Consider the following 24,469-nt stretch of genomic DNA (forward strand, 5'->3'; position numbering starts at 1 on the left):
AGCAGGACCAATTCCCAGTTAAATCATCCCAGCCAGGGCTTTGTCAAGCCTGACCTTAAAAACCTCTAAGGAAGGAGATTCTACCACCTCCCTAGGTAACGCATTCCAGTGTTTCACCACCCTCTTAGTGAAAAAGTTTTTCCTAATATCCAATCTAAACCTCCCCCACTGCAACTCGATGTGCCTGTTATAGCGGTAAAACTCCCCGTGTGGACACTCGGATTCTGGACTAAGAGCGACTGTTTTCAGTTATTCTTAAACCTCTTTCAAAACAATAAACAGAACTGAGAAAAGGCGAGCCTGCCCAAAAAGGAGTGTCTGCGCGGGGCCTTACAGCCGTAGAAACTCGAGCTCTTTCAATTCACAGCTTAGCTCAGAGCACCTTAACTTTCCCATGTAGACAAGTTTCCAGAAGGGAGTGCGTCACTCTTCACACTCTGGTCCTCCCTTTCCTGTCATGCAGGGAAATAGTTCATAATGTTGACATTTACATCATCATCATCCTCATCATTGGCCGCCTGAGTTAACGCCGCACTGAGACACATGAGCTGTCTACACCGCTCAGAGCTGTTGTGTCAGGCTCCCTGCAGACTCAGGCAAGCATTGCTGCATTGCTTTGCACTCTGGTCACGTTTGGAAGGTTTTGTTTGCAACCTGCAATTGTGTGTGTGCATTTAAGGTTGAATTTTGAACTGGGATGATCCCACAGTGTGGACTGCTGCTGGCAGCTAACCCCAATGGCTCAATAACTGGAGGGCAGTTTTAACAACACAGCGTTCTATTTAAAAACCCCAGGATTTTTAAGTCAATCATGATTTTGGAGTTTGACTCATGAGCCCAAAGGCTGGGGGCTGGCAGTGCTGTGGACAGCATGGGCCCTGGGGACGGAAAATGGAGCACAGCTCCTGGCCAGCCTGGGGAGCGAGGTTGTGCAGAGACAGGGAATCGCACTCGCTCTGCAGCCTCTTGCCCCGTGCCCAAAGGGCCTCTGAGCTGGACGTTCAGCCAGGATGCTGCGGCGCTCCGAGCGCAGGGCGGTCTCTGCAGGTGGGTGGGTTATGACCGGGTTCAGAAATCCCCGTGCCCCAGTCTTCCGGGCGTGATGCAGCCTGACCCCTTTCAGACCTGGCTGCTCAGGCAGGTCTAGACGGTCCCTCAGTTTCTGCCTCAGACTTGGATATTTCAGTAGCAAAGTGGTTGGGAGTTGGGGTAACAGGGACACCCAGGGACTCCCAGACCAGAGCACCAGGCTGAGCTGAGTCCAGGCTGATAGCGGGTGCCTCTGGACAGAGCGATGGGCAGTGAGCAAAGGAGTATCGGGGGCTCACCGTGTCAGTCTGTATCCACAAAAACAACGAGGAGTAAGTGGCACTTTAAAGACTAACCCGATTTATTTGGGCAGAAGCTTTCATGGGTAAAAAACCCACTTCTTCAGATGCATGGAGTGAAAATTACAGATACAGGCAAAGTTATACTGGCACATGAAGAGAAGGGAGATACCTTACAAGGGGAGAACCAGGGCTGACAAGGCCAGTTCAGTCAGGGGGGATGTGGTCCACTCCCAATAGCTGATGAGGAGGTGTCAATACCAAGAGAGGGAAAGTTGCTTTTGTAGTGAGCCAGCCACTCCCAGTCCCTGGTCAAGCCCAAATTAATGGTTGTAAGTTTGCAGATGAATTGTAGCTCTGCAGTTTCTCTTTGAAGTGTGTTTCTGAAGTTTTTTTGTTGAAGGATGGCTACTTTTAAATCTGTTATTGAGTGTCCAGGGAGCAAAGGAGCGACCCAGGGGGATGAACCTGCCAAGGGGTGTCCCAGGAAGGGCCTGGCTAACGGGAGAGAATCCGGCACCTCCCGGGGAATCCAGGGAGGGGCAGGTGGGAGTCACGGCTCAGCAACAGCTTCACCCCAAGGGCCAAGAGCGGTAAAAACACCAGAGACTCATTTGCCTCCCGCGCGAGAGCTTTACTGGGAAAGGAACTAAACTGCAGCATGGGGGGGTGGGACAGCGAGTCTGGGGGGGTCACCGGAGAGCGAGGGGGAGTTGGAGACAGAGACGGGTGATTCTGCAGCCCAGCAAACAGCCCTGAGGCCGGGCGACACGCTCTCGAGAGAGCCCAGGACAGTCCCGGATGGGGGGCCAGGAGCCCTGGGGCTGCAGAGTGTGGTCACGGTGCTGCTGGGATCACTGGTCACAGGTCGTTCCTCAATGATTCACCCACATTCTGCACCTTGATCCGAGTGAAAACGTTTGTACCGACCCTGCGGGGAAGCACAGAGCCTGGGTCACTGGCCCAGCACGGGCCTGCACTCGGGGCTGCCCCATACACTAGAGGGGAGAAAGAGGCAGGGGCAGAAGGTGCATGAGCCTGAGGAGAGAAGCCCAAAGAGGGACACCCCATCCCCAGGGCACCTAGTCTGGGTGCTGAGCACCGCTGTCTGGGGAACGCCCCTCGTCCAGGCTTCATCTCACGGGGCCCCCAGCAGCTCCATGCAGGGGCTGGCAGACAATTAATATGGGCGTTACCTCAGGGGGGCACCCAGCCGCCCAGCCCAGGGAGGCAGCATGGCTGTGGGCACCCCGCACTGGCAGGGCCTCAGAGCCACCCAGCAGTACCCGGGGTGGGGGGGGCAGGGGCTCCGCAGGCTGCACATCCCCATGGTGCTCAGCAGGGCCATTGAGGGCAGGGGCCCTTCAGCAGCCACTCGCTCAAATCTCCCCTTGGTGCCCCCGGGAGGTGCCCCCAGCCCCCCTGTAGCCTCCCGCCTGGCTGCTGACACACTGGGTGCCAGCCTGTGCTCTGAGGAGGGCTGGGCACAAACAGGTCACCAGGCAGGAGCTCCCTTGCCGCAGGGAGGGGCACGAAGTAGCACCAGAGGCCTGGGCCCCCTCCCCAGGGGTCAGTCCTGGGGCCGCTGCTACTCAATGTTTTCATGTAGGACTTGGACAATGGCATGGCGAGGGGGCTTATACAGTGTGGGGGTGACACCAGGCTGGGAGGGGCTGGCAGCACTTGGGGGCAGGATTAAAATCCAGAGCGACCTTGAGAATTTGAACAATTGGTCTGAGGTCACCTGGATGAAATTCAAAGAAGACAAGTGCAAAGTACTTCAGCCAGGAGCGAAAAATCCTATGCACAGCTACAAAGTGGGGATCATCTAGCTAGGAGGGAGCACTGCTGAAACCAGCTGTGGGGTGTCGTGGATCACAAACTGAACATGAGCCCACAGCGTGATGCAGCTGGGGAAAAGGCTGATCGAATCGAGGGCTGTGTTAACAGGAGCGTTATATGTACAAGAGGGGAGGTGATTGTCCTCTCCTCACGCTGGGGAGGCCTCAGCTGGAGGCCTGGGCCAGGTCTGGGTGCTGCGCTTTAGGAAAGATGTGGAGAAATTGGAGAGGGGCCAGAGGAGAGCAAGAAAAACGATCAAAGGTTTAGAAAATGCAACCTGAGGAAAGGGTAGAAATACTGCGCATGGTTATTCTTGAGAACAGAAGAGTGAGGGGGGACCTGATGGCCGTCTGCAGATGCTTAGGACTTCTGGGGCTTTTCTGATGGTCCTGTCACCATCTTCTCTCCTCCTCCTCCTCCTCCCTGCCAGAGTCAGGCTCACAGTGGTCAGTGCAGGAGCGTCTGGGGAAGACGTGCTGCTCCCCACTGCAGGCCATTGCCTGTCTCCTCTGGCCACGGGACTGGTCCCCACCCCATCACCTGAGTCTCCGCCACACAGGCTGTGTCCATCTCCTGGGATGGCGAAGCCAGACCACTGGAGATGATTCTCTTCCCTGGGGAATGAGGATTTTCAGTCACTCACGTGGTTGCATTCCAGTTATCATCCATGGATTTGGCCTTGTCTCGCAGCAGCCACATGGTTTGCAGAGTTTCCTTCCCATGATCATCCGTGAAGCACTGGCCCACGAAGACGGTTGTCGAGTCTGCCATGGAATCGAACAGGGGTTAGAGCGAATCTCAGAGACACTCGGCCTGAGACCCCTGGTGTCCTCTCCCGCACCTCTCACCCACAAGCACGTCCCAGGCTCCACGCCCAGCCTGGGAGGTGGGTCCGGACAGTGATCTCATTGTACGGAAGGGAAGTGACAGGCCAAGGCCCCAGTGAGTCACTGGCAGTGCCCAGGATGGACCCCAGAACTCCCTCCCCCTCCCTCTGTCTCTCGCTGTCCCCACCCTGACTCACTCGCTCCTTATCACCAGGCGGAGCAGGGGGTTGGGGTGCGGGAGGGAGTGAGAGCTCCGGCTGGGGATGAGGGGTTTGGGGTGCAGGAGGGTGCTCCAGGCTGGGATCGAGGGGTCCGGAGGGTGGGAGGGGGATCAGGGCTGGGGCAGAGGCATGGGCAGGCAGCTCTGTGCACTGCCCCGTCCACAGGCGATGCCTCTGTAGCTCCCATTGGTTGCAGATCTCGGCCAATGGGAGCTGCGGGGGCAGTGCTTGGGGCGGGGGCAGTGTGTGGAGCCCCCTGGCTGCCCCTATGCATAGGAGCCAGAAGGGGAACATGCCGGCTGCTTCCTGGGGGCCATGCGGCGCAGAGGCTAGCAGAGAGTGGTGCTGACAGGGGCTGTCAGGATCCCTTTTTGACCAGGTGTTCGTGTCGAAAACCGGACACCTGGTCACCCTAAGGAGAATGAAAAGGGATACTGACGAGCTGCCCCATTCTCTGAGCACTGAATGAAACACTGGGCTGTGCCTGCTTCATGCAGATGGGCCTAGGAGGCATGTGCATGGGGCAGAGCAGCAGGAGCGGGGAGGGAAGCTGCTGGCTGAACAGGACAAGGAGCCTGTGCCTGGCGGAGGACCATGTAAAGCCTCCAGGAAAGTTAGAGTTTGGCAGAAATGCAGCAGAAAAATGGCGAAAGTGGGAGCAAGGATCTGAGTGCGCAGTGTTGTGAGTGGTGCAGACAGTGCTGAACCAGCCATTGCGGGCCCTAAGCGGGAATATTCCCCCCCACAACACATAGTAATAATTAAAGGGGGCCCCCTTGAGCTGCTCGGGGCCCTAAGCAATTGCTCAGTCTGCTTATGCCTGGCACCGGCTCTGGGTGCAGACACAATAGATGGATGGCGGCAGACAGAGTTATTTCTTCCTGGACAGGTGAAGGAGCACGAGGGGAGGTTTCAAGTTGATGATGATGCAGATGGAGAAAACATAGAGGTCTCAAAGAGTGAGTCTGAGGCATTCTGTGCACCGCAAAGCAACTTCATGTGTGAGAAGCACAATTTTTCACCAGAAGTCAGACCGATGGGGATCAATATGTGACTGATTTAAACCTGGCAGCACAATCATGGGACTACTGAGAACCGAGCGAATTGCTCAGTGAGACCGCCTTGTGCGTGTGTTGTGTCAAACGCGGTGCGAGCGAGGCTGTCCAAACCCTTGAACATGCTGCGGACGTATAATATCGTGCAGATGAAATGATTAAAAACAACTGGGAGGGCTGGGTGAGCCAGACAGACAAGTGCCCCCATCGCACTGAGTCTGCCTTTGGCAAGCGCCTAGGCTGGAAGCCGTCCTGCTGCTAACAAAAACCTGGGATCCAGTGAAAAAAGAGCAGCCAGGGGCAATGAAGGGTTGTTCTAAATGTGGCCGTGACCATGCCATAGGAACCATCCTGCATATGGGCAAGAATGCCGAGGATGTGGCAAATGCAACCGCTTTGCCAAAACGTGCCCCTCCAGAACAGAAGTGTCCCAGGGCAAACAGCTGGTTCCCCACCCAGAGAGGAGGTGAAATGATGGCAGGGACTTTGGCACAGGAACCAAAGTTACTGAGTGTTGTGGGGGGCGGGGAGGATCACTACGTTGTGATGAGCCTTGTCAGCCACAGCAGGTTGCTGGCCATTGGGTGCATGAGATGGGGAGGCAGTGCCAGGCCAAAGGGGTGGCCTGCGACAGGCAGGGTCACGAATGGGAGGAGGAGGAGGAGGCTGCGGAAGATGGCCTGGGGTGGGCCGGGTGGGGGGCACCAGGCACTGCCCCAGGTGGAGCTGGGGGGATTTCAGCCTACCCATTGAGCACTGAGTTCCTCTCCCTGCGACCCTCCGCGCTGGTCCCCGAACAGGGCTGGCCCACAACATTTTGGTACCTGAGGTGGGGAGCTCAAATGAGGCCCCCATACCCCCTCGCATGGGCCAAAACTTTGAAAGGTCTCAATTCTGCCTTCTTCCTGTTTTACTCCTCTCAGGGTGCTGCTCTGCTACCTACCCCAGTAAAGGAGAACTCACGACTTAAAATGCCTTGTTCAAACATTTTAAGTAACACTTAACTTTCAAACGCCTGAATAGCGAAGGTAACGTTTCTTGTCTGCATAGTAAACACCGGCATTTGTATCTGTTTGAATAGCCAAAGTGGTGCTTTCTGAGCCTTCTTGGTTGCAAATATTTGAACTGCTTCCTGCTGAAGGTCCATAGTCTGGGCCAGCTCGTGCTCTGTTGAGATGGTGGCAAGGCCGACCAGCCTCTCCTGTGTCAGTGTGGCGCGTAGACATGTTTTTATTAACTTCAGCTTGGAGAAGCTGCGTTCTCCACTCACAACTGTTACAGGAAGTGTTAGACGTATACGCAGAGCAACAAAAGCATGTGGAAAGAGGGTGGCCATCTTATTTGTGCACATATATTCCAGAACAGCCTTTGGAGTTGATCCTGCTGAAATGTATCTTGAAAGGGCTTTCAGTTCATCCCCTAAATCACTCGCATCAATATCGCGCATGTCATCGTGTGTCATCAACACTGTCTCTAGTGCCCTGCATTGCTGGTGTAGGTCTTCTTCAGGTATCGTGAGGAGTTTGGGAATATCATACAACATCCCAAATCTACTGCTGTGTTCCCTGAGCTGCATGAAACGTTCTTCAACTGCCTGTATTGCACAATCTAGCACCTGGTTAAAGAATTCAACTTTGAATTGTTGTTTGGGGTCTCTTATGGGATTATCCTGTGCCTCGTAATCAAAATGTCTTCTTCTTCGGTGACTCTTGTGTTCTTGAATGGGTGGGAAAATAGCTTCAGTGTGAAGTTCTCTGCCACTCTTCAGAATGTTTTGAAATCCCTCATCTGACCGGTAAGACCGTAGGTATGACTTTGCTTTGTCCAGTTGTTCCATTGCTCCAGATATATCAAGGTCAACATCTTGGAGTCTCTTGCTTACAACATTTATTTCAAACAGTATGTCATGCCACAACACTAAGCCACACGGAAATTTGAAGTTAGGTATGTTTCTGGTGATTCCATTTCCCTCTGCCACTGTTCTCCCACGAACAGTTCCTGTCACAGCATTATCCTCCATAATGGCAACTATGGCATCATCTATCTTCCCAATTTGGTGTTTGAGAGGCTTTATCGCCTCCACTCGACTTTCCCATTGTTTGGCACTCAGTGGTTTCAGTGTCAGAGAGGATGTTCCCAGATGTTGCTTCAAAATTTGCCATCGATGAGTTGATGCAGAGAAAGATCCATCGATGCTTTGAATTACATTAAAAAATTCAGCAGCCTCACTAGAAGTTGCTGATGCTGCATCACTGACCACCATTGTCTTTGGGGACATGAAGTTTTTCACTTGCTGTGGCCCGTGCAGTACAAGGAAGTCCTTCAGGCTACCGCTCAGGGGGGTCCACAGTCCTGGATCCTCTAGACTTAAGGAACTAAACTCAGCAGCAGCCGTTTCTTGCGCCTCCACCACACTCTTCTCTGATCTACACTTTTCTTCAGGAATGTGCATGGCTACATCCATTTGAGATGGAGATACGGATGCTGCAGTAGCTGCCAGGTCACCTGCACTCTGACTGACTGGAAGATCAGGCCTCTCCTCACCACTCACATCCTCCCTGGGGCCGGAAGGCTCATCGTGAACATTTGTGTCTACGTATCTCAGGAGAGCTCCTTCCCGCTTAGATAGAAAAGCTTCCTTTGCTTGCTTTCTTTTTCTGAATGCTGCCCCAGAGGGGCGTTTTCTTCTTTCACTCATGGCTGCTGTTCTGGGCCAGCTACAGTGGCTCTCAACACTCAGTTGAAGGGGACAAATAAGCAGGCTGGTAGCAGGGCCTGAGTGAGGGAAGATGTCAGCGTCTTAAGGGCCTAACTGGCTCCTACTCCTTCAGTTGACGGCCTGTTCTCCTCAAGTGGGTTCAGGGACGCCGGAGGACACAGGAAGCTCCCCGAGAAGCTGGGGTTAATCAGTCCAGGCTCCTGGGGTGCTAGAGAGGTACATAAGAGGCTCCTCCTCCTCTCTCTGCCTGCAGCTCCTGCTGCTTTCTGTGATTCCCTCTCACCTTTCTCCTGCCTGCCTCTTATGTCTCTTGTGCCCTCCTTCCTCCAGCCCAGCACTCCCCCCTCTCTGGGCATCTCGAGCAGAGAGAATCCGCAGCAGACACAATTTTCTACACTCTGGGTCCTAGTGGTGCCCCCCACAGTCTGGCGCCTCAGTTCGCCTCATGGTAAGGCCAGCCCTGTCCCCAAAGCCACTGGACCACGTACCTGAGAAGCTCCATTTGACGGTGAACCCGAAGGTTGGCTGCTCCAGGTTGTCGACATGCTGGGATCCGTTCAGGGGCGACACGAGGATCGGCTTTTCTGTGGCTGACACCGCTGTGAGGTACAACCCAGAGAACTGCCCGGCCCCGTTCACGGCAGAGATGGTCATGTTAGAGCCCAGGTCGTTCTGCCAGTCTCCAGTCAGGATGCACTGAAAGAGGGGGGTGCAGTCAGCGGGAAGGGGATGGTGGAGTCAGGAGGGTCAGACCCCAGCTGAGGCTGTGACCCCGAGAGCCCTAAACGCAGGACACAGACCCCACAAAGCAGAGGACGACCAGTGACCAAGGGGGTCTGTGCTCTGACTCCTGGCCATTGAGGGGAACCCCCTGCCCAATAAAAATAAAACCCTCCCAACCATAGCACCCGGCCTCCCTCTGCCGCTGGGCGGGGGCTCTGCCTTCTCTCTCCGAACCCGGGGGTACGGAGGAGGCGTCCCCCTTCCTCTCTCCACCCCACCGTCCCCTCCCCACACACAACGAGGGGAGCGTCTCTGAGGCAGGGGAGACAGCAGCCGTCCGTCCCCCGGAGCCGCAGGGCCCCGAGGGGCCCGAGAGAGGTGGCAGGTTCCCTGCCACTGGCGCGTCTCCCGGTCCCCCGGAGCAGGTCTGCCCTGGGACTGCTGGGCACGAGGACGGGACGGGTGCAGCGCAACGTCGTCCGGGACGTGCTGTCTCCGGCCCCGCCCGGGGGTGCTCTGGGTGCCGCCTGGCCTCTCCTACGCCCACGGCACGGGGAGGGATCCGCAGCCGAGCTGCCCCTGCCAAGGCTGCTCAGAAAGCCCAGTCCCCAGAGTGACTCTGGCCTGGGACGTTTCGGACCCGAGAAGGCGAATGCCCAGGCAAAGCAGCAGTGAAATCCGCCCGGTTCCAGCCCCCAGCGGCTCAGGGAGACAGGGACCCGCGAGCTGGGGGCTGAGACCCGGGTGCTCTCGAAGGACAAAAGGGGTTTCCGATTTGAGGGAGCCGCTCAGTCGTGTTTGATCTCTGCTGACGGGGTAACGCGGGGCTTTGAGAATCTGAGCCTGCGGCTTCCAGCCCGTTGCACTGAGCGTCCTGCTTGGCGGCTCCGGCAGGGAGCGGCTCCAGGCCCCCCGCGGGTTGCTCGAGCTTGGTGAGCTGGAGCCTGGGGCCCTGGCGGGGCTCCCTGGCTTGGCACCGTCACCACCTCAGGGCGTTTCTTGTCCGGTCCCCGAGAAGTCTCCTCACCGGGACACAACCTGCCTGGCTGAGTGGGGCGTGCGGCGCTCAGCCCGCAGGTCGCTGTGCCCGACGGGGCTGCGTTGCCTCCAGAGCGGGATCCCGGCGTGGGGAAAGGCCCCCCGCCTGCCCTCACCTCCACGGGTCATTGCAGCGCCTGACCCATCGCCCATCGCTCCCCTCCGGCTCTCACTGCTCCCTGCCCCGGCCGGAGACCCCCAGAGCCAGCGCCCGGCCCCCTCGGCCCTCGCCCTGCCCCGGCCGGAGACCCCCAGAGCCAGCGCCCGGCCCCCTCGGGCCCTCGCCCCGCCACGCCCCAGAGCCAGCGCCCGGCCCCCTCGGGCCCTCGCCCTGACACGCCCCAGAGCCAGTGCCCGGCCCCCTCGGCCCCTCGCCCTGCCCCGGCCGGAGACCCCCAGAGCCAGCGCCCGGCCCCCTCGGCCCCTCGCCCTGCCCCGGCCGGAGACACCCCAGAGCCAGCGCCCGGCCCCCTCGGCCCCTCACCCTGCCCCGGCCGGAGACACCCCAGAGCCAGCACCCGGCCCCCTCGGCCCCTCACCCTGACACGCCCCAGAGCCAGCGCCCGGCCCCCTCGGGCCCTCGCCCTGACACGCCCCAGAGCTAGCGCCCGGCCCCCTTGGGCCCTCGCCCTGCCTCAGCCGGAGACACCCCAGAGCCAGCGCCCAGCCCCCTCGGACCCTCGCCCTGTGTAGTACCTTTCTCTCTGAAGAGGCAACAACGGTCACCAGAAACAGGGCAAGGACCAGAGAGAAACCCGTTTTCCCCATTGTTACTGTGAGTGGAGGCTGCCCACAGGTGCCAGAGGAATCTCCTTCCAGGGACTCGTGTCTGGGACTCCCACTCAGGCCCCTATTTATAACCCTAGACACAGGCGGGGCTGGGATGGGTGCTGGTTATTTACTGATTAGCAGTTCCAAGAAATAGAGATTTTTGCTTAAATTTAATTTCTGAGGAAAAGAAAGAGAAAGTGAAAAGGGCCGTGTGACCCAAGCAGTGTTGTGCAACTTCTGACCGAACCCGAGGCCAGGACTGTGGCTCTCTGGAAACCCCTGATGCCCAGAGCATCGGTTGAGTCCGTGTGAAGCGATGGAGCCAGGCCCAGGCCTGGCTGAGAGCACTTTGGTGCAGAGGCTCATCAGGTTCGCTCCTCGCTGGGCCCTGAGGCCCAGGAACAGTGGAGTCCAAAGGTTCTGCGGCTGTTGCAATGAGACAATTGACCGGCGAAGGCGGCAGTAACGGCCCCCCTGGGGGACCCAAGAGCTGCTGGTTCCTCCCCACGGGGTGGCTCTGCACGGCTCTGGAGAATATGTACGAACAGCAGCGCAGGGAAATGGGCCCCCATTTCCGGGTGGTTTCTGTGAACACACAGCACCTTGCAACGGCAAAGGCTGCCAGCGACACGACGCTAAAGGGCCAGCAAACGTGACTCATGGATGAGGAATCAGGACGGCAACTAGTCACCCTCAGGAACGGGGCGAGTGAGGAGAGAGCACGTGGGCAGCCGCAACAGCAGGATGAGAGGGCAAGAGCAGGACAGAGCAGTGCCAAGCGCTGTGGGGACAGAGCTGGGGCCGGGCTGAGGGGCAGAAATGCCGACAGGGGAGGGGTCAGCTGGAGAAGCACAGGAGGCCGTGGCCTGCAGGGGGAAGGAGGGGACCCAGGGGGGTGGGCAGGCACAGGAGGGATCCGCAGGACGGGGAGGGATGGGGCCACCAACCCAAAACCAAAACCAGCTCTGACGAGATGCTGGGTCCCTTTAAATGGGAGCATTTAAACCAGTTTCTGTCACTGATTTTCTTTAACTCAGATAGAATCATAGAAGTTTAGGGTTGGAAGAGACCTCAGGACATCATCTAGTCCAACCCCCTGCTCAAAGCAGGACCAATCCCCAATTAAATCATCCCAGCCAAGTATTTGTCAAGCCGGGCCTTAAAAACCTCTAAGGAAGGAGATTGCACCACCTCCCTAGGTAACCCATTCCAGTACTTCACCACCCTCCTAGTGAAAAAGTTTTTCCTAATATCCAACCTAAACCTCCCCCCTGCAACTTGAGACCATTACTCCTTGTTCTGTCATCTGCCACCACTGAGAACAGCCGCGCTCCAACCTCTTTGGAACCCCCTGTGACGAAGTGGGACTGTTCTTAATGGTTCCTCTGAATAGTGTGGGGGTGCCTCAGTTTCCCCTAGGCAGTTCTTAAGTGTCTGGGTGGTGGGGTAAGGGTGTATGATCAATGCAGAGCCCTAGAGGGCAGGTGTGTGCAGTGGTCTGGACACAGAGAATGGCCGACACCCTGTTTCCTGGCAACTGATGGCCTGGGCCCCTCCCGCCTGCAAGGTGAGAGCTAAAGGGGTTAGAGAACAAAGGAATCCCGTGACCTCCTGGCCCGGGAAAGGGACAAAGCCCAGAGGAGGAGGGGCTGGAGGGAGTTTCAGTTGGGGGCTGGCTGGGACATGGAGTGAAGGGCAGATGTGGTTGTCTGGCTCACTGCCCCCCAAAATGGACCCAGCTGAGGGGTCCTGTTCTCTGCACCTACAAGCTCTGTGTTAGACCATGTTCCTGTCGTCTAATAAACCTCTGTTTTACTGGCTGGCTGAGAGTCCCGTCTGACTGCGGAGTTGGGGGGCAGGACCCTCTGGCTTCCCCAGGACCCCACCTGAGCGGACTCGCTGTGGGAAGCGCACGGAGGGGCAGAGGATGCTGAATGCTCCGGGGTCAGACCCAGGAAGGTGGAAGCCGGGTGAGCTGTGTGTCCTGCAGACAGGCTGCTCACAGAGAGGAGACTTCCCCAGAGTCCTGCCTGGCTTCGTGGGGAGCAGTTCCAGAGCATCGCCCAGGGACTCCGTGACAGAGGTTGCTACAGAACTTTTACTGGCCCGGGGTCTTGCAGTATTGCCGATCCTGTGACCCCTGTCAGAGGGTGGGGAAGGCCCGGGACAAGGGGAAAGCGCCTTTGAGACCTTTGCCCATCATAGAGGAGCCTTTCCAGAAGGTGGCTATGGACATCGTGGGGCCTCTCAGCAAGACGACCCGGTCGGGGAAGAAATACATTCTGGGGGTGGTAGATTTCGCCACCCGCTACCCCGAGGCAGTGCCCTTAGCTTCCATTGAAGCAGACACCGTGGCCGATGCGCTCCTGACCATTTTCAGCCGAGTGGGGTTCCCCAAGGAAGTCTTGACAGACCAAGGCTCTAACTTCATGTCGGCCCCGCTCCGGTGCTTGTGGGAGAAATGTGGGGTCCGGCACGACTGGGCCTCAGCTTATCACCCCCAGTCCAATGGGCTGGTGGAGAGGTTTAACGGGACGCTAAAGATGATGCTGAAAACCTTTATGAACCAGCACCCGCAGGATTGGGACAAGTACTTACCTCACCTGCTGTTCGCGTACAGGGAGGTGCCCCAGGAGTCTACCGGATTTTCGCCTTTCGAACTGTTATATGGAAGGAGGGTGAGGGGCCCCCTAGACCTGATGAGAGACGAGTGGGAGGGGAAGGCCACTCCCGATGGAGAGTCAGTGGTGGAGTATGTCCTGATCTTCCGAGAGAGACTGGCTGAACTCATGGGCCTGGCCAGGGAGAATCTGGCCAGAGCCCAGAGGAAGCAGAAGGTCTGGTATGACCGCACGGCGCGGGCCCGTGCCTACGCCACCGGGGATCCGGTGATGGTTCTCATCCCTGTGAGAAAGAACAAACTACAGGCTGCCTGGGAGGGCCCTTTCAAGGTCGTCAAGCAGCTCAGTGAGGTAAACTATGTGGTGGAGCTGTCGAACCGGGCGCACCACCGCCGGGTGTACCATGTGAATATGATGAAGCCATATTATGCCAGGGGGAATGTGGTGTTGGCCGTGTGTGGACATTGGGAGGAGCAGGGAGACTCTTTAGTAGATCTATTCCCTGGGACCAGAGCTGGTTCCCCCCTGGAAACAATTCCCCTCTCGGAGTGAACAGCCCGGGAGTGGGGGTTCTCAGAGCAGAGCAGGGTCAGGCTGGCTCCCAGAGTCAAGGATTGGAGTGACCTAGCAGATCACCGGTCCAGATAACACCAGGGGAACATCACAACCTCTTCTATTGACACCTCAATCTGGGACATTCCTCAGATTTGTCACCTGAAAAGAATGGCTCAGGTGTGGGAATCTCCCTCCCATCTGCTGCAGTGAAGACTGCAGTGAAGGCTGATGCAAAGAATTCATTTAGCGTCTCTGCAATGGCCTTGTCTTTCTGGCCTAAACACAGTTGTTGTGATCAAGTTTTGGCCCTTGTAAGCCACAGGGAGGCCAGATTCCAGAGGAAATCTGAGACGGGTGCAGCTTTGTAGACCTGTCATCTGCCTACGGCATGGTCTAGATTAAAGGCTTGATGCTGAAGCTCGCAAGGATCACTCGCTGCCACAAAACACTATGTCTGCTATGGATGATGCTGAGCAGTAGGCAGCTATGTGTCCACTTGGGCAACAAAGTCAGTTCACCCCAGTTCCTCAACAATGGGCTGCCACAAGGCTCAGTACTCACGCCGACAATTTTCAATATCACACGAGCAACATGCCTCCAACGAAGTCGCGCAAAGTTGCATATGTGGATGATCTCGCCCTGGCAATGCAAGTAGCCACCTTCAACGACCTCAAGTCCACCTTGAATGGGGACCTAAACACCAGGGAGGAATATTTCTGGAAAGGGAAGCTCAAGGCAAATCCTCACAAAACCACAGCACTGCATTCCATCTTGATAACAGGAACACTGAGCACACCCTGAAAGTGACCTTCTGCGGCTACACTGCGGAACATGACCCCATGCCGACCTATCCTGCAGGGAAGCTGGATCACACACTAACCTTCCACAACCATCTGAAGAAGGTAGCTGCCAAGATGAAGACAAGGGTCAACCTGGTCCAGAAACTGGCTAGCACAAGCTGGGGACCATCAGCATCAGTATTACGGACATCAGCAAGGGCCTTTGTCGACTCCATAGCTGAGTATTGGGCACCAGCATGGACCAGAAGTAGCTGCACTCAACTTGTTGATGTCCAGCTGAAGTTGACCCCAACGCCTTGGCTGCTGGTGCTGTCACACATGGCTCCCCCATCCATTCGCTGCGATGCTGCAACCCTTCGGGAATTCCAGAGGATCGTGGAAAACGAATGTTTTCCCATCCACCAGGACCTTAGCAATGTCCCACACCATCGCTTGAAGTCACGTGAGCCCTTTTGGACCCTCGCATTTAGCCTTCAACAATGCACCTTCAACCCTGATGAAGCTTGGAAAGCCGAATGGAGTCACAAGAAGTCACAAATAAACACCTTGTAAAAAACCGGATGCAGATGATTCCTGGCTTCAATCTCCCACAAAGCTCATGGGAACCCTAATCTGTATCTGCACAAACCATGGCGGATGTGGATACTTGCTGCACAAATGGAAAAGTAAAGACTCTCCAGTGTGTGACTGGCCACCCAGAACAGACCAGGACCATATAACGACTCAATGCCCGATTCACAAATATGAAGAAGGCCTCAGGCAGTTATCTCGCTTACCCATCTGAATGTAGAGTATTGTTGTTGCTCTACGTTTCTATCAGCCATACAGAGAAGAAGAAGGGTTCCTTTGGCACCCCCATTGTCCAGGGGCCCCACTGATTGTCTGGCAGGCTTCCTGCTGCTGGTGTATTTAGCACAGGTTTGATGTTAGTTTTTGAGTCTTTGGCTTGTTGCTCTTCTAGGCCTGTCTAATTACACGTTTGCACTTGACTTGCCGGAGCGGATGCTCCTTTCTGTTGTTCCCACTCGGATTTGACCCTCCCATTTTGAAAGGGAACCTTTTGCCCCACCTGCCTCTTTTACTCTGTTGTTAGCCACCGTGGCATTTTTTCTTTGGTCCCCTTTACTATTTTTTTTATTTCAGGTGTACATTTGATTTGAGCCTCTATTATGGGGCTTAAATAGCTTCCAGGCAGCTTGCCGGCATTTCACTCTTGGGATGATTCCTTTTCATTTCTGTTTCACTAGCCTCCTCCTTTTTGTGTAGTTCCCCTTTCTGAAGTTAAATGCTCCTGTGCTGAGGTTCTTTGGTATCCCCCCGCCCCGGCCCAATGATGTTACATTTAATTATATTACGGTCGCTATGACCGAGTGGTTCAGCTCTGTGCACATGTTGGGCCAGGTCCTGTGCACCACTTAGGACTAAATCAAGAATTGCCTCTGCCCTTGTGGGATCCAGGACTGGCTGCTCCCCATGGGGGTGGAGCAGGTCCTGCTCCCCAAAGGCCTCCCTCCCCCTTTGGATTATTGGCCCAGTGTGTTAATGTGGGCCTGCCCCAGGGACTGACCCTTCCATCCTCTGCACCAGGGCCAGCCAGCCCCATGCGCCGTGTGCTATTCAAATCCCAGGAGATGAGGTCAGGTCCCGCTTCAAGGCCTCTCCCTTCCTGCTCAATGGCGGGGGGCAAGGTTCCCAACTGCTCCAGTCAGATCCAAGCTACAGTGGGATTTTAGTCAGGGGTGGGTGGGAACACGTGACTTTGAATCTCCAGAGCTTTAATCCACAGGTTTTGCCCGTCCCTTTCCCCGTGCCAGGTTCCTCTGGAGCCTTACACGTCCCGTGGAGAACAACACAGAACTGAGCCCTGTTTTTCCAGTGAAAAATGTTTATTTGGCTTCTGGTGCCTAGATCTCAAGGTGGGTGGCGCCGGATGCTGGAGAGAAACGAAACCCAGGGCTGAGAGCGCTGGACAGGAACCTCCCAAGCGAGCGAAGGGCCGTTTAGCCGGGAAGGGCGTCTCCTAGGGGCTGTACACCGGCTGCTGCATTCTGTACCCCGGCCACGGGCAGGGAGCAAAGGAGCGACCCAGGGGGATGAACCTGCCAAGGGGTGTCCCAGGAAGGGCCTGGCTAACGGGAGAGAATCCGGCACCTCCCGGGGAATCCAGGGAGGGGCAGGTGGGAGTCACGGCTCAGCAACAGCTTCACCCCAAGGGCCAAGAGCGGTAAAAACACCAGAGACTCATTTGCCTCCCGCGCAAGAGCTTTACTGGGAAAGGAACTAAACTGCAGCATGGGGGGGGTGGGACAGCGAGTCTGGGGGGGTCACCGGAGAGCGAGGGGGAGGTGGAGACAGAGACGGGCGATTCTGCAGCCCAGCAAACAGGGTCACCAGGCACCGTCGCTCCTCACGGATTCGCCCATGTTCCGTCACTTGATCCGGGTGAAAATGTTTGTGCCGACCCTGCGGGGAAGTGCAGAATTCATAGATTCGCAGAGTGACAGTCAGAAGTAAGGCTACAATTCTGTCAGGGAGGTCACAGATTCTGTGACTTTCCGTGACCTCCAGGACTTCTTCTGGAGCAGGGATGGAGCCGGACAAATTCCCATCAGAAATAAGGCCCAAATGTTTAACCCTTGGAGCAAGAGGCCAGGGCAGTGCTGGGTTCTCCAGCTGTCAGCACCGGGGTCTCTGGAGTGGCGGCTGGGGTGTGGGGAGGCACCAAAACAGCTGACCGGCAGCCAACCTTGGGGCCTCTGGGCAGTGGTCTCCAGCCTGCTGGAGCAGCGGCTGGGGTTGGGTCAGCCCCTGTGGGGCCCCTGCGGCAGGAGCAGCTGAAAGCCCTGGCAGGCTCTGTTTGTTTCTTTGTTTGTTGCAGGCTTCCATGAATTTTTGTTCATTGCCCGCAACCAGTCCCTGACTTTTACTAAAAATCCCTGGGACAGAATCTTACCCTTAGTCAGAAGGGACCATCAGCTCATCCAGGCTAAGCTCCTGTGTAGCACAGGTCAGCCACAATGCCCCCCGCCCCCCGCCCTGAGCCCAGTACCTCGTGAATGGCTGAAGCATCTTCCAGAAAAGCAGCCGGGTTTGAACTGAAGCCCGTGAAGAGCTGGAGAACCCAGCACTGCCCTGGCCTCTTGCTCCAAGGGTTAAACATTTGGGCCTTATTTCTGATGGGAATTTGTCCGGCTTCAGCTTCCAGCCATTGGTTCTTGTCCTGCCTTTCCCTGCTAGACTGAGCAGCCCGTCAGCGCCTGATATTTTCCCTCTGTGGTTTGTTCTCACCTGTTATTTGCCCAGCACAGACCATGCACTCGGTGCTGCCCGATACGGGGGGAGGAGGGGGCGGAAGGGGCACAAAGTGCAACAGCCTCAGAAGGAGAAAAGACCAAAGAAGGACACCCCCTCCCAGGCCACCCGCCTGAGCACCGCTGCCTGGGGAAACGCCTCCTCCAGGCTCCACCTCGGGGGGGCACCCAGCCGCCCAGCCCAGGGAGGCAGCGTGGCTGTGGGCACCCCGCACTGGCAGGGCCTCAGAGCCACCCAGCAGCACCCGGGGGGGGGGGGGCAGGGGCTCCGCAGGCTGCACATCCCCGTGGTGCTCAGCAGGGCCATTGGGGGCAGGGGCCCTCCAGCAACCACTGGCTCAAATCTCCCCTTGGTGCCCCCCGGGAGGTGCCCCCAGGGCAGGCAGCCCCCTCCCCCACTCCCCGTGGGCCTCTCCACAAGGCGGGCAGGGCCGTGGGGCACTAGCAGCCCCGGGAGGGAAAAGGTTCAGCAGTGGCAGGCATGTTTGGCTGTGTCATGGGGTAACTAGGCCTTTGCTGGGGCCCAGCCCAGGGTAACAGCAGGGAATGGCTTTGCCAGGGCTGCCCGAAGCCTCATTATCCATACTCTCCCAGTTCTTCCAGGTGCCCCAGCCGCCTGCACCCCCGGAGATGGTTCTGTTCCCAGGGGCTGCTTCCCAGTGACAAGCTGCCCCAGCCCACTCTCTGTTTCCCCATTAGTCTCTCACAGGCCTGGGGGGACTTGGCTCTGGCCGCCGGGATCACAGCCCTGAGGTGTGACAGGGCTCAGGGAACTCTGCAGCCTTGGGGAATAAACCTGCCTTCGGTTCACACCACTTCATCCTCCCCCAGCGAGACACTGGAGGGCGAAGGGTCCCCATGGGTTTGTGACTCTGGGCTGAGAGCCATGCCCTGTCCCCGCAGGCTGGTTTTCCTACATCTCCAGCGCTAGGAGCCCTTGGACCAGAGCCGGGATCCCAGCCCTGCCCTTGGCAGAGAGACGGGGCCAGTCCCCGCTCCAGTCCTTCGCCCCTGGGCAGTCGGTGCCCAGTCACCCACCTGGTCGCTTTCCAGTCGGCGCCGGGGGAGCTGACCTCCTCACGCAGCAGCCACATGGTCTTCAGAGTTTCCTTCCCTTTATCATCCATGAAGCACTGGCCCACGAAGACGGTCATTGAGTCTGCAGGGGAACCCGACAGGAGTGAAAGTCAGCGAGGCCCCCGAGAAACAGAGCCCAGGGAAGGAGGCGGAGTTGCTTAAAGCACGACTGGAGTGGACGGAACCGCTACAGAACAGGAGAAAGAGTCAGGCATCGGTGGAGCTGGCAGCAGCACCGAGAGTTAAGGGTGCCCAAAGTTTTCCATTAGAAGACCCTGTTCTCAGTTGGTTATAACTTGCCTCATTTCAACAGTTCAGCTGAAGTTTCCCATGCCAGACATCTGCCTCAGGCTGCTGAGGTTTGGGGTTCTTTTACTTCTTAACATAATATGGTTCAGCCATTTCCAAGAACAAGGTTGGGGGAAAATACGTTAATTTTGCCATGTTAAAAAATTCATACCACCTTCTCACTGGGAAGTTTGAATGCCCCATGCTTGAGCTGGGACTCAACACTTGGCAGTGGGGGAGACTGGCCTTTGGCCAGCCCCAAGTTGGGCAAGTTACAAGTCCCTGAAAAGTCTCCCTTCACACATGCTCCGTAGACACTTGCTAGAGTTTGTCAGCTAAGTGCCCCCAAGATTCCCTGAGCGTGGGGCTGAGCGGGACTTTCCCTGCAATTGCCTCTTTGGTCCTGGGCCCCAGCACTGAGAGCGAGAACTTGCCTTTCCTGTGCGCTCACTGGCCCCCTGTTTTCCCCAGGCCGGGCAGAGGGATAGAGGGCGCAGCCTGTCTGCAGTGCAGAGGGGTGAAGAGATGCAGGACAGGGGGCAGAGTTGGCTGGAGGGGGCAGAGGGGTCAGGAGGGCAGATGAGGATGGGGCAGGGTGAGGAAAGGGTGGGATAGGAAGCGGGGGATAGGGGCCGGGGAGGGGCAGAAGGGAATGGGGAAGACTAATGGGATGGGGCTGGAGGCAGGTGCTGAATGGAAGTTCCTGCTTCAGGTTCTCCTGCTTCTCCTCCCTCCCTCCCCCCACCCCCCATGAGCCTTAAGGCTCCATCCCCACCCCTCAGTCTGCTCTGGATGGCTCCAGTTTGCACGCCCTCCTCCAGGCTCCCCCGCCACCCCTGTGTCTCACAGCCCCCGCGTCTGCAGGGGGACATGCTCCTGCTGCCCCCACCCTCTGTCCGCTGCTTCGGAGCCCCCCAGGAGGCGGTTCCCAGTAATGGTTCCCAGCGCGTCTGCTGAGCAAGGCCTCGCACCCAGCCTGGGGAGGCCGACAAGTGCCCTGTGCGCACGGGATGGCTGAGCGCTGAGCCAGGGGCTGGGTCTGTACAGCGCCTAGCGCCACAGGGACCTTGGCACTACCTAATACAGACAGTGACTAACAGTTCACAGCAACACCGGTGCTGGGACGTGCACAGCTCTGGCAGCAGCCCCAGCAGGCTGCCGTGGACAAGCCAGGGAGGAGACAAAGCAGCTCGCAGTGTTCCCCAGGGCCTCTCGTCCCCAGAGCACTTGAAGCCTCGCACCCAGCTGGGGAGGTGGGTCCCCCAAGGGTCCCCGTAGGCAGGTGGAGAGGTGATGGGGAAGCTGCCCAAGAGCCCTCGGCAAGTCCCAGGCAGAGCCGAGGATGGACCCCAGGAGCTCTGACTACATGGCCTTGGAGACACAGCCCAGGGTGAGCAATGGGCCCTCCACCATGGGTCTGAGGCCAGGCCCCAGCCCTTTGGTTTGAGGTTGGTACATTTGTATCTTGTTTCCAGTCTGTTCAGTTCTGGCTCAGAGCCCCTGGCACTGGCCAAAGCTGAGCGTTAAGGGGCTGGAAGAGCAGAGGACGGTGCAGAGACTGGGCGGGGAAGTGTTTCAGCTTGGTTAGCACTGAATTCCCCTCCGTTCCCCTCCACCCCGGGCACTGAACCCTCGGGCCACGTACTTGAGAACGTCCAGCTCACGGTGAAGCCAAAGGTCGGCTGCTTCCTCTGGTTCGTGGGCTTCTGGGACCCCTTCAGGGGTGACACCCGGATGTGTTTGTCGGTGGCCGTCACTGCTGTGTGGTACAAACCGGTGAATCCCCCATCGGTGTTCACGGCAGAGATGGTCATGTTAGAGCCCAGCTCATTCTTCCACAGTCCTGACAGGACGCACTGAAAGAGAGACACGGTCAGCAGGATGGGTCCCTCCCCTGCAGCGCTGCAGGGCCCAATGCTCCCCTAGGCCATGCCCCTGAGAGCGCCGAACACGGGAGCCAGACCCACAAACAAGGAGAGGGACAGAGCATGGGTCTGTGATCGGATTCTCTGCCCCAAACCTGCAGGGAATGGCTGGCTCTGGGGTCAGATCCCTTCCTGTGCTGTGTTTTTCTCCTTGCACACTGTCTCCGGCTGTTCCCATTACCCACAGGAACACTCAGCCCCTCTCCAAAGCCTGCTCAGCTGATGGCTTCAGTGAGATCTCATGGCAGCGAGGGCCATGTCTTTAACTACAAGCTCACACGCTAGTTTCCCACAGGACCCATCTCATTCAGTGCTCGGTACAGATCTGCTCTGGGGCTGACCTGGGGCTGTGCAGGGAACCAGCCGTGGTCCGTAGGACCCCTGCCTCATTTGTTGCAGAAGCTGGAAGGTGCGAGTGACTGAGGCAGGGGACTGCAGGAAGAGAGAGGATGGTGTCATGGTGGAAGCTGAATGCTGCCCTGGAGATGAGATTCTGTCCCAGCCTCTGCCACATGGGTCTCAGGTGATGCTGGGCAAGTCACCTACACCAGCCTTTTCACAAAGAGCCCCGGTGCGCTCATTTTCTGGGCGCCTGACTCAAGACGATGGGGCTGAGATTTGCAGAAGCGCGAGGCGCTCACCCCTGCAGTCAGTGGGAGCTGGGCTTTGAGCGAGGATAGTGCTGTCAAACGCCAAGTTCACTGACAAACCAGACCCTCGGCCTCACAAATAGGACATCCAAAATGAGCCAACACTTGTGACAGATCTGGCCTTGACCTTGGCATCTCCGTTCCCCACCTGTAAAATGGGGACACTTCATACCATGGATTTTAGGGGCAGAAGGGCCCTGCAGATCACGAGCGTCCCTCCTGGCTGTGCTGCAGCAGAGCTCTGAGGACGACGCCCAGTCTTGACTTTAAAACTCCACCACGTCCCTAGGTCAGGCATTCCCAAGGTTAATTCCCCTCCGTTAAAATTTTACACCTGATTTCTAGTCTTGTTCTGCCTTTGGCTGCTAGATCAAGTTGCTGGCTGGTTCTGAAATCTCTGCCCAGCGTATGGATTTCTGCTCCATGTTCCAGTCACCGCTAAGCCGTCTCTGTGAGAAACTAAATAGCTCGAGTCGCTTTCTCTCACCATAAGGCAGATGTTCTAGGCAAAGCATTCTCCTCGCTCATTTCAGAGCCCTTCCCAAGGATTTCCAGGAACAGAAACTCATGAATATTTGTAACCCACTAAAATACTCCAGGAAGAGCTACTTCGAGAAACCCAGGAGGACATGAGCAGCTCGGTGTTCTGTGCAGGCTTTAAACAGTGTGCAGTAAATGAGGCCCAGGGCCACACCGGAATAACGAGCATAAAAGCAAATATGGCATAACAAGGCATCCAATGAGCCTGTGTGCACCGACTGGGCAGGGGCCGGGCTGTGACTGTGGAATTAGAGACTGTAGCATGGAGCGGATGAATTCAGGTTGTCTGGGCAACCTGGTATTTCCTAACTTTTGAGTGCTTGACTTTTTCTTACCAGTCTCTTAACATTGTTTTTTTTGGTATGTTCTATAAATCCCTGGGAAGCCCTTCCAAGGAGCCCGTGTTCCGTTTTGGCCTCCCCACTTCAAACCAGACACTGCGGGAGTCGAGGGGTTCGCAAAGGGGTGACAAGGATGGGTAGAGATGGAGCGGGGGAGACAGAGAGGTGACAAATAAGAGCTAACATGACAGAGGGACACATGATAGTGACTAGGACAAAGGAGGTTCCTTAGTGCTGCTGCTCATTCTCATAACACAGGAACATTACATAAAACTGAAAGGCAGCAAATTTAAAACTGATCCAAAGGAAATACTTTCTCATACTCTGCACAATCTGTGGAACTCTCTGCCACATGATTTCATCAAGGCCACAAGCTTAGCAGTGTCCAGAAAAGGCTCAGATGTTTCTATGGTGAATGAAACCAGACTGAAATAGAACAGTAACGATTAAAACACATACAAGTTTTGGGAGGGCTCTGACCCCTCCTGCTTCTGGGCAGGAGTGCACCCCTGACTGCTGGGGTCAGGCGGAAGCTCTTCTGGGGCACTTTAATCCGGTTACTGCCTCCTCCATGCTTCCACACACCTTCCTCTGAAGAAGCTGGTATTGACTAGGTTTGGCGATGGGAAACTGAGTTAATTGGCCCCATGGAGGAATCCAGGCTGGGAATTCCCGCATGCCCAATTCACCCTGCTCTACCCTCGCACAGGCCCAGCCACAGGATCCTGGTGCCAAACACCCTGAAGGTGACCAGTAGCCAGAAAAGGGGGTGTCATGCTATCAAATCGAAGGGAGTCTTGTGTCCCAGTGCTGAAGATTGGGAGCTTTGCAGAGCCGAGCCTGCTGCATCTGGCCCCCTCACACTGTGCGTCTGCTTACCCAGCTGTGTCTGCTGGCTGTGACACGGCTCCCCCAGCTTGCTCTGGGTTTTAGGGCACCCCAAGCACCGCACTGCCCATTGTCACACATTCACGGGGGGCATTTCCTGCCCCGCCCCTTTGCCCACCCACTGCGACATTCTGCTCCCGGCTCCATCATCTGCCGGGCACCCCGGGAGTTCTTTCCCGTCACAATAAAACAACAAACCCCGGAGCCATTCCTGTCCCTGCCCTTTGCGGGAGGGGGAATCTCCCCACTGGGACGTGCAGCGGCTCAGTCCAAACGCTGCTGCAAGAGATGATGCTGCTTTCCCTTGAGAGTAAAATCGCGGCAGGGGGGAAAGTCCCTACCCCCCTCTTGCCTCCGCAAGACTCATTTCAGTGTCTGACCCCATTGCTCCTCGCCCCAGGTTGTCACGCCATCCTGCCCCAAGCAAGAGCCCCCTGCCCCGGCCAGAGCCAGCGCCCAGCCCCCTCGGCCCCTCGCCCTGCCCCACCTGAGACGTCCCAGAGCCAGCGCCCAGCCCCCTCGGCCCCTCGCCCTGCCCCATACCTTTCTCGCTGAGGAGACCCCGAGGGTCACCAGAGCCAGGGCGAGGAGCAGGGAGAAGGCGACTTTCCCCATCATCTCTGGGAGTGGAAGGCACCTGCAGACACCAGGTGAGTCTCCCTCCAGGGACTCATGCCTGGGGCTCCCAGTCAGGCTCCTATTTATAGCTCCAGCGACCTCACTCGTTGGCAGTGCCAGGTATTGAGCAAGTGCTGGCTTTTGCAAGTTGTTTTTCCTGCAGTGGGACCTGAAGTTCCCAGAAGCGTTTGCCAGTGACCGGCCATGTGACGCCTGCCCTGCTGGGCTGCTGGTGGGAAGCGTTTGGCCGCTCGCTGGATGGGCCCCTGTGTGCCAGGTGGGGCCACGGGGGCTGATGTGAGCGCAGCACGCAGTGGGCGGTGCTGGCCTG

General features: G+C 57.1%; 2 protein-coding genes across 3 annotated transcripts in view; both read right to left on the reverse strand.

Moving 5' to 3' along the window:
- The window catches only part of LOC142072081 (avidin-like), a 23,714-nt gene extending 13,121 nt beyond the window's left edge, over positions 1-10,593 (reverse strand). Inside the window, exons 1-4 of one of the 2 annotated variants that reach the window (XM_075128294.1) lie at positions 10,450-10,592; positions 8,481-8,688; positions 3,814-3,934; positions 1,370-2,259 (exon numbers count right to left, since the gene is read on the reverse strand). In XM_075128294.1, the coding sequence (XP_074984395.1) occupies positions 2,190-2,259; positions 3,814-3,934; positions 8,481-8,688; positions 10,450-10,521 (471 nt within the window). In that variant the 5' untranslated portion in view covers positions 10,522-10,592 and the 3' untranslated portion in view covers positions 1,370-2,189. Of the gene's footprint in view, positions 1-1,369; positions 2,260-3,813; positions 3,935-8,480; positions 8,689-10,449 lie in introns of those variants that run through there. The other variant, XM_075128295.1, reaches the window with a different exon arrangement.
- A 5,774-nt stretch (positions 10,594-16,367) lies between these two features.
- On the reverse strand, positions 16,368-24,217 carry LOC142068372 (avidin-like). Its single transcript, XM_048834715.2, has 4 exons — positions 24,064-24,217; positions 20,822-21,032; positions 18,850-18,970; positions 16,368-16,963 (listed from the first exon to the last, which is right to left on the reverse strand). Exons 1-4 carry the CDS (start codon positions 24,136-24,138, stop codon positions 16,930-16,932), a joined length of 441 nt encoding a protein of 146 aa, XP_048690672.1. The 5' UTR covers positions 24,139-24,217; the 3' UTR covers positions 16,368-16,929.
- Positions 24,218-24,469: the final 252 nt, after the last annotated feature.

The sequence above is a fragment of the Caretta caretta genome, chromosome 5 (genome assembly GCF_965140235.1).
Source record: "Caretta caretta isolate rCarCar2 chromosome 5, rCarCar1.hap1, whole genome shotgun sequence".
Lineage (NCBI taxonomy): Eukaryota > Metazoa > Chordata > Testudines > Cheloniidae > Caretta > Caretta caretta.